This window comes from Rhea pennata, chromosome 6 (genome assembly GCF_028389875.1).
Source record: "Rhea pennata isolate bPtePen1 chromosome 6, bPtePen1.pri, whole genome shotgun sequence".
Lineage (NCBI taxonomy): Eukaryota > Metazoa > Chordata > Aves > Rheiformes > Rheidae > Rhea > Rhea pennata.
The window spans coordinates 22,740,267-22,753,482 of NC_084668.1; the positions used below are offsets into that span (position 1 = coordinate 22,740,267).

Sequence of the window (13,216 nt, forward strand, 5' to 3'; positions counted from 1 at the left end):
CAATACAGTCTGAGAAAACTAGGACTGTCATTTTTCAGGAACAGACCAAAAGATTTAAGACAACACAAGACTGACATAAGGCATCTCCAAGTCTTACACAGACTCATTTTTCTAATCCTAAGCTTTCATAACTCAAAAACAAACTAAGGTGAGTTATTTTCTTCCTGATGGGAGAACCAGGAAGGGGAAGCCAGTGTAGATCAGAACACAAATCCCTTTACTGAAACTTCCCCCAAACCACAAGCCAGAGTGAATGACATCGTTTTCAAGTAAACTTTCTTACTCTCTATACTGCTAGTAAGAAAGTTGAAAGCACATAGAATAAAGTTGAAGTCCACCAGTAGAGGAAACAAATCCTTTCAAAAGATTGGCAGAATCTGTCTTGGCATTTAAAATCACACATGGGAATTCCTATTGAATTGTGCACATAAGGGAAAAAAAAATAAATTGTAACTAATGAAGAAAATTATAAAAGGATATAGAAAAGTTAGGCATCAACTACTAAAAAATTTCTGGTTTATCAAAATCTTAGCTTTTTATGTCCCGAACTAGAGGTTCGTTTTCTTCATAAACAACAAAAATAAGAGCACTTTTTTTGTGTGAGGCTTGTGAATAGATGTCATTAGTCTTTTAATATTTACACAACACGTTCAAACCAACTTTCTGCTTTCCTTTGTACTTAAAAAATACATTTTAGAAAAAAAGTCCCAGTGTTAAAAATTGCTTCTAGAAAATTTTAGTTTTAATATTTAAGTTGATCCTTTTTTGCTCTTGAAAAAAAATAAATTCCTTCCCAGAATTCCTTACTTTGAGTATCTTCCCCTGTAAAGAGATGGTTTTCAATTCACACCACTTTTCAAGTACGCAGATATCCGCAGCAGTTATGAAGTTCAGTGACTTACAGAAGAAGGGGCGGAATGTGAATTCTGAGGAGATCGGATTGCAGGAGGTACACCTCGCACTGGGCTAGAGCCGTTCCCACCTTGATACTGAAGAGAAGATACAGGGCTCAAATTAGTCAAACTTCTTATCAAAATACATGATACTTTTGTTGAATGATACAGTCCACATATACATAATTTTATAATTTAGTCTGTATTGTTTGTATTACTGTAGTTGCTGGCTATCTGAAGAAAAGGGGGAAAGAAAATGTTCTTCATATTTTAGCTCAGATTGCACCAAGAGATTACCACATCTTTACTTTAAAAGTTTGTAACTCTGAAATCATATTAAAAAATAGCACCCTCTCAGGACCTGACCATTACAAGTAAAAATTCTGTAACATCCAAAAAAAAATTGCTAGACCATAATATATACAGTATTTTCACATGTAACTCGATATACGACAAGTTAAGTTCAAACAGAGTCTGTATTATCACTGCAGTCTGGTACCCCTAGTAAGTTCACAAGTACCTTCTAAAATTGCTTTCAGAATTGAAAAGAAGCAGTAGTAAATTTATAAACAACAAAAAATTTACCTCAAAATAGTCACTAATCTTGTGACCACGTCCCCCTATATTCTTTCCTGAAACAAATAATTAATACATTAGAATTGATTTAAAAATAATTTTTATAGATATGTATTATACTTTTACATGTACAGTTATTTTATGTATTATATATTATTATTTTATTATATATAATTATAGCAGTCTTATCACCTGTTAATTGATTTTTACTGATGTGCTAATATAGGATCTCCCTATGCAGATAATTAAGCGATTATATCCCCACCGCTGCAGCCACAACAAAGAGGTTTGCATATTCCATTCATTGAAGAATCAAACTAAATCAGACTTCAGTTCCAAAATCCCACAGATTTTGTACAGATTTGGCAACAAGTCTATGCTGCTTCTAGATAACAGGAAACTCATCCCTCATCTGAGGGATCAAACATCTAGTGCTAAGTCTCTCCCCTTTTCAAGCACTGTCAAAAAGTTCATGCACTTTCAAAGTATCAAATTAACCTAGTCTATTAGCTCTAGAGAGCCCAGATGTTCAGCCCAAGGATTTCCCCAAGCATCGGTAGAGCGTGGGCATGGAGGATGACCAATAGTTCCATTCTTCCCAGTCTGATTACTAACCAGCGAATGTGCAGGGTTAACCAGGACGGTAAACAGAGCAGAGCGAGAAAACTGCCTTTCTCTCCTCTCGGCTGGTAGCAGGACTGCAGGAGCACCAGTCTGAATTGATCTTTCTTCAGCATGAGTGACCAGAACCGTATGCAGCAGAGATCTCCCCAGTGCCTGGTCCAATAGCATTAATGCTACCTTCTTCTCTGCTGTAAATCGGCTGATAAATCTTAACACTGTGTCTTTTGCTCCTGTCATACTAACTATTCAGCGACTTCTCAAAAACAGACCACTGTTCAAAACTGGGTTCTTTATAGACAGGAATTTCTGGAACACATTAGAAGACCTTTAGCCACAGTCCAAAGTTATACCTTTGCGCTTTTTACCAAAGACTTTCCTGCTTTTCTATTGCTTCAACCTTCAAGAATTCTTTCTCGTCCCTCTGTACTGGCATTGCTGTATAACCTTCTTACCCACAAATACAATGAAGAAATATGCAATAAGCCTTTGTGTATCAAGACTTTTAACAGATTCTTTTTTAGATAAAATAATTCAAAGACCTGGAACAATATCACTAGCCCCTCCAACAGATAGTTTTCCATTCTGTGTGCATATCGTTGCTGCTGTCTTCTAGCTTTTTTTTTTTTTTTTTTTTTTTTTTTAAATCCAGTGCATAACTGCACTAACAATTTCTGTCTTCTTCATACTTAATTCTTGTACATTACCTATTAAATACTTTTCTATCACCTGGAGAAATTAGACAATTTACTTCTTTTTGGTCTAGAGCATCTATTCTATGTCATGTTACATAATTCTTCATAAAAGGAATACATCAAATTATTTAGGCGCAGTCAATCATGAATACATTCACATGGATTTTATCCTCCTATCCAACCTCATCCATCTTCTAAACAATACTTTTTTTCAAAATGAATTGATTGCTTTACCTATGATGGAAATAAAAATTCTAGGTAGGCAGTATACAAGAATTGAATCTCTTGTTCCCCCTCTTCTACTATAATAGCTGTATTTGCTGTGCTTATACCACACTGTCCCATTCCAATATGTTGCAGTTCCTATACAAGTTGTTAGAATACTATTGTGCAAAATACTTGATTGCACTGCTGCTGACAGTGAAACAGCAAGTTTAAGACATCAGAATCATGTTATCTATGCCAAAAAGTTCCTAAAATGTCTATCATCTCCAATTTCAATTCCTATTGGTAGCAAGAAGGATGGGCCACCAGAACAACGGAAAAAAAATTTTTTTTCAAGCTCTTTGAACTAACCAGGTCTCTGTGAAACACCTTTTACAAAGAAATTAATTTTAGTCAAACTAAGTAATTCTTCAACGAGTAGCATGTTGCATCATCAAGATTTCTGGATACGCAGTGTACAGGTAAACATCTGAAGTGGTTTCCTAGCTCAGTTAGGAAACAAAAATGCTAATACAGAGGTTATCAAAACTATTTTCCTCCCTTTTGAGGAATATTACCTAGAAATTTAATTTCTACCATTTCTCCCAAAGAAGATTAAAGAGAGGAACAATAAAAATTACATTTTGTAAATGCTGAATTGGAATTAACTATCTCATCCTGATGCCCCCCATCCTTCTAAGTCCTCTAGCCTATAAAACAGCCCATAGAGAAGGAAGAAGAAAATTCAGTTATTTTTAAATAGACAAGAAGAACGAGCAATTACACATGACAATCAGCAATCCTTTTTTTCTCTTGCTTACTGAAAAGAAATACAAAATACAGAGGTATTCTGGATGAGAAAAGCTGCTATAATTCTTAAGAGGTACACAGAATGCTATCACAACTGCAAGCTATACATGCAGAAGCACACAATTCTTATAAGCAGTTACTAGCCAAATTCAAGTTTTACTTGATGGTCCCTTCCAGCGATTGATGGAAGATTAGGGGGGAAGGTTATGGGGAAGCAGAAGCATGGCCTTTTTTTTGTTTGTTTTTGTTTTTGTTTTTTTTTGTTTTTGTTTTTTGGGTTTTTTTTCTAAGGCTAACAGTCAAAACTTTTTGTATGTATCATTTTAACCACATAACTATCTAATTTAGGTACATTTTAGTTTACCTTGGCTACTTTCACTCTGGGTGTCTGCTTTTCTTTTTCGTCCTCTAGAAGGTTCTGACTGTTTCTTCTCTGGAGTCTACAGGAAAAAAAAAGAAAAGAAAGAAAGAAAAAAGAATATGATCCAACAACAACTCTATCATCGTTGCATTATTGTGAAATAAGGTGAACTCGTTATTCATAAAACATAATTTCACAATTTAGCAGACGTATCATTTCAGATCTTAGCCGAATTAGATAATATTATCCTTGGCCAATCAGATAAATATAAACTAAAAAAGATTCTTAAGAAAGTGAAAAATAGTTCTTAAATAGTTTTCCCAAGGGTGAATCTGCATATTAATTGCAAAATCATTACATCTTTTCATCCTTTCCAGATTTTATGAACACAATTTTATTTGAATTATCGCTACATTTCACCAAGATCTTGTGGTTATAGTTGTGAGCACCTTTGCATTTTTTTCCTCATTATATTTGTATCTAAAAAAATGCCAGAGAAAACTTGTTAAGTTTTTCTTAAAAGTGCTCAAGTGTGGACTTGTTAATTAACAATTTATTTTACAAAAAATATATATAGTTGCCAAAAACTATAATCAAGAGCATGCAACACATAAGAGAGGGCTGTTGCTCTCCATTGATCCTAGGATTTGAATCTCCCCTGCTTAAGTGACTTCTACAAGCTGCTCTGGTTCACGGAAAAGACACTGTTACGTATTCAGCTGCCGGGGGACCCCATACCAGTAACTGGAAAAAGCACAGAAGCTATTAAACCAGCTGTTTTACAATCATGAAATCAGTGGTCCCAAATACCTTGGAGTAATTTTGAGGAAAGTGGTAAGATGTTTCATCATTTTATGCTTTCACCATTTTTGTCACTTTGGGTTCAGATTATTCTTTTTGAACATAGCAAACATCACTAAAATTCAAATTTCAACCCATCACTAGAAACATTTCAAGGATGTTTCAGTTCCAAAATCTTCACATGGATATCTTCAAATATAAAGTTACAACAAAAATCCTAAAATAATTATACTGGCAAAGGATCACTTAAAGTTACTTGATTTCTGTAGAAAATTATCAGTCTACAAAAGAAAGGAAGACAACAACCTGTCTTGTCCTTATTTATCTATACTATACTGTTCATATGCCTTAACTCTGTTGAGAGCTACACAAATATACCTTTAGTTTTACAATTGTAACTGTTGTATCAGGCTGCAAATGAAGTACAAATTAGCTATACATACTAAATTTTATTTTAAATTGGATTACAAACTCTTCCAAACAAAAATCTGTATCTTTTACAGTGCTATTATACATTATCCAACTGAATATCTCACAATTCTGAAAATGAAGCTATATGATTATAAAAGCAAAAAACATAGCTTACAAATAATTTTATATTTCAAATAATCAAATTTAAATAATTTGCAATTACTGTAACAGTAAACAGCTAACATTAAACCATCTAAAAACTAAACTGAAAATATTTAACTAAGCACTTTCATCTTATTCTTTATTAATTTCCTACAACTAATGTTCTAGTTATGATTACAATATAGCCACAGTTTTACCTACCATATTAAGGCAGCAAAAAGTTGTATTTACAAACTAATTAACATCTAAACATTTAAAATTTCCCAAGATAAATTAGTTTCTAATCACAGAGTGACTAATTTTCTAGTTAAAAAAAAAAGACTTTAAAGAAGTTTATATATTTAAAATTGAAACTCAAATAGCTTCTAAATAAATATCTATTTCCTTAAGCTCTTCTCAGTTCTTTCACTGCTAATTTAACCTTCTGAAGTAAAAAGTACTAGCACGCTAATGAGGTTTCTAAGATTACCTGACAAGGTCATTGCCACTTTTTCCGAGTACTGCGTTCCCCTGGCAGTGTGCAGTGCACATCAGTCGCTATAAAAGCGTCTCCAAAATGCTTCCTAACGAAGGGAGCCGCGAGCTTGGGAGGCTCCGATCCCCCTGCTAAACCAAGAGTCAACCTGCTGCCGGAGATTCACTTCAGAAGATTTACATGCAGCCGACATTTAGATTCAAATCCTACTACTTTATGAGCAAAACAAGATGTTTTTGAGGTTATCCAAACTTAACTTTTAAAGCTATTGGAGAGTTACCCATGGCTTGGTGCATTAGCAGCGCCTTATACGTCATGGTTTGGATAATGCTTTACCCCTGTACATTTAACGTGGTTCCCCTAAGCCTTTTCTTCGTATTTACAGTTTTTAATCTTGGCTTTTAACATTCCCTTTATAAAACAAACATTTGTAAGTACCAACTCTCAACTAACTCACCTCCTTTTCAAAAATATTTAGATTAGTATTTCTAGACATACATGCAGAGTTAAATATTTATTCACATTATTATAGTACTGGCAATAGCATAATTTGGCAAGGTATTGTATTTCTTTGTGATAAAATCACTTTTTTTTTTTTTCTGGTCTCTCAACACCTGAATCTCCAGTATGCTTAATGGTTGTGATTTTTTTCAATTATTAACATTTTTCATCTGCATAATAAATACATTGATAGTCTTATGTAAGTATTTTCTTATAAATTCATGCCCTCCCCCAACAAAGCTTCACAGCTACTGCAAACAAATACATCAGCGCTGTTTTCCTCAGCAACACATGATAAATTCCAATTAGATTAAACCTTCAGCTACTTTTGAAATTACATTTATAATGAGGGTTCTGTATCGTTGTGAACCGCAGCAACTAAACAGCTACAAGCAAGCAGAGCAGAACATTTAAATAACTAATGAAACTGGACAAATCGAGCCACGCTCTAGGTTTTCCTACTTTAAATAATTCTTCATCTATAGAATAGAAAATAGTAGCTATAATTAAGAGAATATATTTGTAATCCAAAGTGGATTAATCTATGTTAAAGGTGAATAGTAGAGTAGGCCAAAACATTGGAAGACGTCCAGAAACAATTTGTTCATAATTTGAGGTACTCAATTTAGGATTTATCTTAACTCCAAAGAGACAATGAAATACTCAGATCAAGAGCTATGTACCACAGCTACAAAGCATTTAATAAAATAAAAACAAAGTATAGATTTAGAAAGAAACTGAAATACAGGTCTGGATATTAAGATCAAACATCCAATAAATGTTTATCACTCATGATGCCAAACTGAATCAACAACGAAAGCAGGTTTCAAGCTACTTTGCAGATCAAAGTTTAACTTGTAAAGCATCTCGGTTAGAACTACTACTCAAATAAGATGGCCCTCTCAATGCAGCCATTAGACACTAGAAAACACTACAATTCTAATAGATTTATCTTCTTCAATCCCATGTGCAAAAAATAAGAGATGAAAAATTACACATGCGGAGAAGGGGCATGTGCATAGGGGAAGCCTGTCTTGTTTTGAAAAACAAACGTCAAGGACTTTTTTTTTCTTCCTTTTTTTACGTTCACTTCACGATTCAAGCACAGAATGACTAGCTACATAAATTCATTTCAACACGACTGAGATTTGCATTTCTACTATTCTCCCAAAATCTATTGTAATACAGTAGTTCTTTCTTCACATGAAATGATAGCACTGCTTTCCCACATGAGTAAGTCTTTGTATTTCTACCCTACCTTCCACATGAGGAATTTTCTATTATTACCAAGTCTTCATTGTCACATCATTAAAAAAAACTTGTTTGTAATATTTAATGTGTACTTTTTATAAGAGTACAGAATATAAGAAACTAGATGTTATTTCAAGAATGAAACTTAAAAAAAAATATTAATACATTTGGTATTACAATTATAATTTCATTTAAATAAACACAACTGAACTTTTGAAAATGAGTCAAGAGAGTGTATTTCCTTATTCAATGTCACCAAGTTTCATCTTTCAGAAAACAAAGGAGGAATTTGGAGCAACGAATGGCTCTGTCAAGGGACATCTAAAAAAATGTATTTCTATTTAGAATCCAAATATTAGAATATAAAACAAAAAAGACCGTACCCAAAATATAGCTTGAGATTAAAGCACTGTGCTGTTGAACAACATTGTTCAACCCCACTGTAGACGTGGGTTGAACCTTCAGTTTTACGTGCCTTGGGAAAACCATTTTGCCTCTACATTTCATTTGCCCAATTGTAAAATGAAATTTTTCTACATCAAAAACTTTTAACAGGAATATTCAGTGTTCTGAATATTTGCAGACACATTTTTCTGTTAAAGAATTACAATAATACAGTGTAACCTGCAGGCTACCGCAGCACAGAGAACTGTACTACTGCAACATTGTCCAAAGTATTTTGAGGAGCATCCACTCATTTCTTTAATATTAGCAGTTCCTTGAGCACTACTATTTAATAAGTTTGTTAGACATATACAGAAATTCCAGAAATTAATTTAGCATTACTACTTATAAATTATCATTTAGGCAATTCTTATGCAATAATTAAATTATTGAAAATGTAAATGTGACTTCTATTTGAAAAATGTAAGAGTAACCATATAGATCATGCTCTTGCATTTCACATAAAATTACCTTCAAAGTCCACTTACACCAAGAAAAGCTATTTAGAACCGCTTTCCAATGAGCCAAAATACTTCCTGTATATCACTCATTTATTTGTTCTCTTCACGTTGTTACTACTTTTTATTCTTTATAGCTACAGGAAGGTAGACTGAATTATTTTAACTTGTGAGTAAATCAACAGAACTTTTAATTAAGTTTCAATTTTGTATTGCAGTTGAATGTTAAATCAAGTCAGCACTATTCAATGACAGACAGCATCCCAAAGACTCCTCAGCCACAGCACATGTCAGAAAAGACAGTCACCTCTCCAGTCGAATGCACTACTATGAAAGGAAAGAAAATCTCTATTTGCAGGCTGAACAAATGTCATCTCAAGGGACAGAGGCTTCAGACTTATCCTAGTTTATCTAAAATTTTATTTTTAAAAAGGTTTTTCTCTTGATTTAAGATTACCCGAATCAGTAGAACAAGTTCTTTTTTCTCACCAGACCCCTATAAATAAAGGGATCTGATTGTTCAGAGCGATACGCTAACTTTATGTAACCTCATTCCCTGAAAATACTTCTTTTCTCTTCTCTTTTGCAAAAATCATGGAAAACATCTTTAGACAATTAAGGACTTTCAATTAAATCGATTTCCATTGTACAATGAGCAGGAAAATGGTTCCAGTGTTATAGAAAGCCATGAAGAAAACTAGTGGCAGTCACAATCAAGACAAGACACTCAAGATCAAGAGAGCCTACATAGAATCGAAAGGAAAATTCAATCAGGAAAGACGAGGGTGGGGAGGAAGAGTTTTTTTGAAACATGAAAACATACAATGAAACACAGTTTTGCTTTTACAATAACAGACCTGGGAAGCAAATAATTTCATTTGCTGGTCAACACAGTATAAAAATAAACATCAGATAGTGTTTCATAATGAACACACAATTAAGTTCAAAAATAAGACTTTAACATGTGAAAATAATGTTAAATACAGATTCCAGCAAACTATCATTCCAGCACAAAACATACTCAAAAATATGAAAACATGCTCCCATGATTATAGCCATATTGATGCAATTTGTGACGTACACAGGCAAAACTGTTAAAGTTTTACTCTTCTTCAAATAGGTAAGCTCTTAATTAAAATTTGCATTAATGCAACTATGTCAATTTTGGCAGCTAATACAGAATTCTTCTAGTCCAAGGAAGTCTGCACTTACACTGACACCTAGTAAGGGTATGAACTCTTTTTTCAGATTATGAAGTGGTTATTAGGCAAGAAAACAAACAGTAAGAACTGCAGCTTTTAGAAATGTGGATGATAGCTATTGTCTGACCTAGGAGTAAATCCGTATTGTCTGACCTAGGAGTAAATCTGTATTTTTAAAGAAACTATAGCAAATGAAATTAGCTTCTAGAGTATTTTTACAGATGCAGCTAAATACTAGTCAAAGTTTATCTGTGCTTTATTACTTAGAATAAAAAAAGTTAGCAAACTATTTTTAGCTTCAAAGTTAAATTTATCATCACAGTGCAACTATATATACAATAAAGATCTAGAACACACTAGTAAATAAAAACTCAATTCATGACCAAAATCCAAAGAAACACTCATGAAGCCATGTCTCCACCTTCAAGAGACGGTAACTTAGTAATACAGGCATTTTTTCGATCTTGCTGTATAGAAAGGAAACTTCATATTCTATTTTAAAAGTTTCTATATGAAATAAAACATCAAAGCAGACTATAAAATTATGATGTGTTTGTAGGAGGTAATAATGAGTTTACCCAACATACATACCTCTGATTCTTTATCACTTAAAGATCCCAAGCTTCCGAAACTGTGATTTGAACTTTCATTATTCGTTGAGGCCTACCAAGACAAATAATATACTAAATATTACATATAGATTAATAAAACAGCTAATTCATTGTTACCAGTCACAGAGCAAGTAACAGTAATCAAGTTTCATGTTTTATGAAAAACTGACCAACTATAGAGACCTGCTGATTTGCAAAGGGATACCGAGTTTAATAGATATATACATGGACATGGCACCATAAATTTTGTTTTAATTGCCTTTAAATTGCACAAATATTTCAAGACTTGAAAAAGAATAATTTGAATATCCTACCAGAAAAATATACCTCAGAAACAGCTTATAGGACAAAGGAGACTTCCTAGAGAATAAAAAAAATGCACATATAGAGCTCAAGAAGCTGTATAACTGATTAAGAAATAAGGAACACAAAGCACTTCAGAAAATATCAAGTCTTCTTGATGAACAATTGTAAAAGCAACAGTAAAAGCCTAGAACATCCCAAAACATTTCAGTCTTATTTGGGAGTAGCAAAACATCCAGTGAAATAACCCTTAGAGAACAATTCCTCAGAATGCGCTTACACAGCCAACATTGCTGAAAGAGTTTAAAAATGAAACTTGCTAGTAGTTTTCAAAAAGAAATGGGTTCTTAAATTTCCCCAAAATAAACACTAGGCTATTGCAGAGATTTTTTTATCCATTCAACCACAGAAAAATCATGAGTTATTGACAATATTATTCTTCATTCTTAGAATGGAAACCATGTTACCCAATACAAAAAGTGTAGTCGGGTTAGAAAAAAAATGAGAAGAACGTGTGAAATAGTCTTTACAGTATTTATTTAGAAAACTTCTAAGGCCAATTTTTTTTCAGAGATCTTTTTGACAGAATGGCAATGTGGACTTTTTACTGAAAGTCTGTGGTACATTCAGATAAACTGCTTGAACCAGTTCAGGTTCTTTTTAATAAAAGAAAAAAAAATCTTATATTGCTGGATTATTCTTTTCTTCCATATAGGAAGGCTGAAAAATATTGTGAAATAAAACAACAACTATTTCCAAGGTAAAAACCCAACTTATTTCAAAGTATTAAATTCCTACACTACACAAGTTTGTAGGGCAATATGAACCTGTGATATCTTCTAATAAACACAATATCTCTAAATTAACATTGCTATAGAAATTTAACTAAACACACACAATTTCTAGCTTCCCCCCCCCCAGTAATCAGTTACAAAAACAGGTCTTTCATATGATAACATACAATAATTTGATCTATTTATCTTTCAGTATCTGATCGGGGAGTCAGCTACAACAATTTCAGTAACCTATACAGACATTTCCAACATTACTTACTGAAAAAAGCCCATTAAAATGTTGGGAATTTTTTTTCAGTTGTTCAAAACTCTTCAGTAAAAAGTAGATAGGGGTAGCCTTTCACAAATAATAATCCCCATAATTAAGAGACCAAATAAATTTAGTTATTAGAAGAATAAAGTCCTAGAACATTTCAGAAAATAACCAATACATATGGCTACAACTTCTGCATTGTTTTGCTAGGTTAAGAAAATGAGAATCTGGCATGTGTGGATTTTTGGTACATACATCTCATTTTTGTCTTCAAAGCAAAACCAGACCAGTGGAGATCCTATTTATATATCCCCCTTTTCCAGTTACTCTGCACATCAAACCAAAAAAGGTTTTATCGCTTTTATAAAAGTCATGTAATTCTGCTGCAATGCCTTCTACCAGAAATAGAGAATATAATAATAATAATAAAAATTATATTCTAAACACAGCCGAGATTAGCCACCACACTTCATTTATCTGCAAACAGTAAGATATCAGGAGTGCAAGAAAATAAAATAAAAAATAAAACTGACATAATTGCCATTATACTGATGGTAGGAGAAATCACAGGACTAGATATTGGTATTCTCCATCCATTCCCATCCCCCCAAAAAGGCAAGCAGAAAAAAGAAGAGCTAGTGCACTGTATACTGAAGCTCATTTGTGGAGTACTTGTGCTTAAAAATAAGGAAAAGAACAAAATAGGGTCTTACATGATGGTCCATACCTATCAGAAGACAATGGTAGCAATATCTTTTGCAAGCAATTATCAAAGCATTTGGCAGTATTAGAAAGCTTTACCAAACTATCCATTTGGAAACCAATTGGATGGGACAGAATTATCTGTTTAAATAGATCTTGGAAAGCGTCAGGGAAAAGTACTTTGTGTTTAACACAGTGACGTTAAAAAAGAATTTAGCCTTTTTAAAATTCATTTTTTTCTAGTTAATTAGGATGAACAAACAGAGAACCTGAAAGTGGAATCTAATTTGGATAAAAGTGAAATCAGCTGAACAACAGAAAACAAATGACTTGAACAGATTCATGGAACTGGTAAGCAGTGACTCAGAGGGAATTAAAGTTTGAAGAACCCCAAGAAACTTGTAACTAGTTTTAAAGAAAATATAGTAAACGCACAGCAGTGAATAATCCTGAGGAATAAAAACTAGCAATACAGTCAGAGACCAATATAGCTGCTTCAAAAATTAATAGAAGGGTTTATAAATACAGAAGTAGTTAAATGAAATCAGAAGAAGGAACAAATCTAGTTGTTAAAGAAATAGGACATATAGTCATTTGAATCATGAACAATTACCTGAGCAATTATCAAGAGCAAATAAATTAACAGAGTAAGTAGCACTAGTGAACTGAAGGAAAAATGATGAGCCAG

At 33.1% G+C, this 13,216-nt stretch overlaps 1 protein-coding gene across 3 annotated transcripts in view; it reads right to left on the reverse strand.

Moving 5' to 3' along the window:
- The window catches only part of TLK1 (tousled like kinase 1), a 78,704-nt gene that overhangs the window by 34,764 nt on the left and 30,724 nt on the right, over window positions 1-13,216 (reverse strand). For all 3 annotated transcript variants that reach the window (XM_062578856.1, XM_062578855.1, XM_062578854.1), the window contains exons 3-6: window positions 10,457-10,528; window positions 4,164-4,239; window positions 1,479-1,525; window positions 903-989 (exon numbers count right to left, since the gene is read on the reverse strand). In XM_062578856.1, the coding sequence (XP_062434840.1) occupies window positions 903-989; window positions 1,479-1,525; window positions 4,164-4,239; window positions 10,457-10,528 (282 nt within the window). The remainder of the gene's footprint in view (window positions 1-902; window positions 990-1,478; window positions 1,526-4,163; window positions 4,240-10,456; window positions 10,529-13,216) is intronic.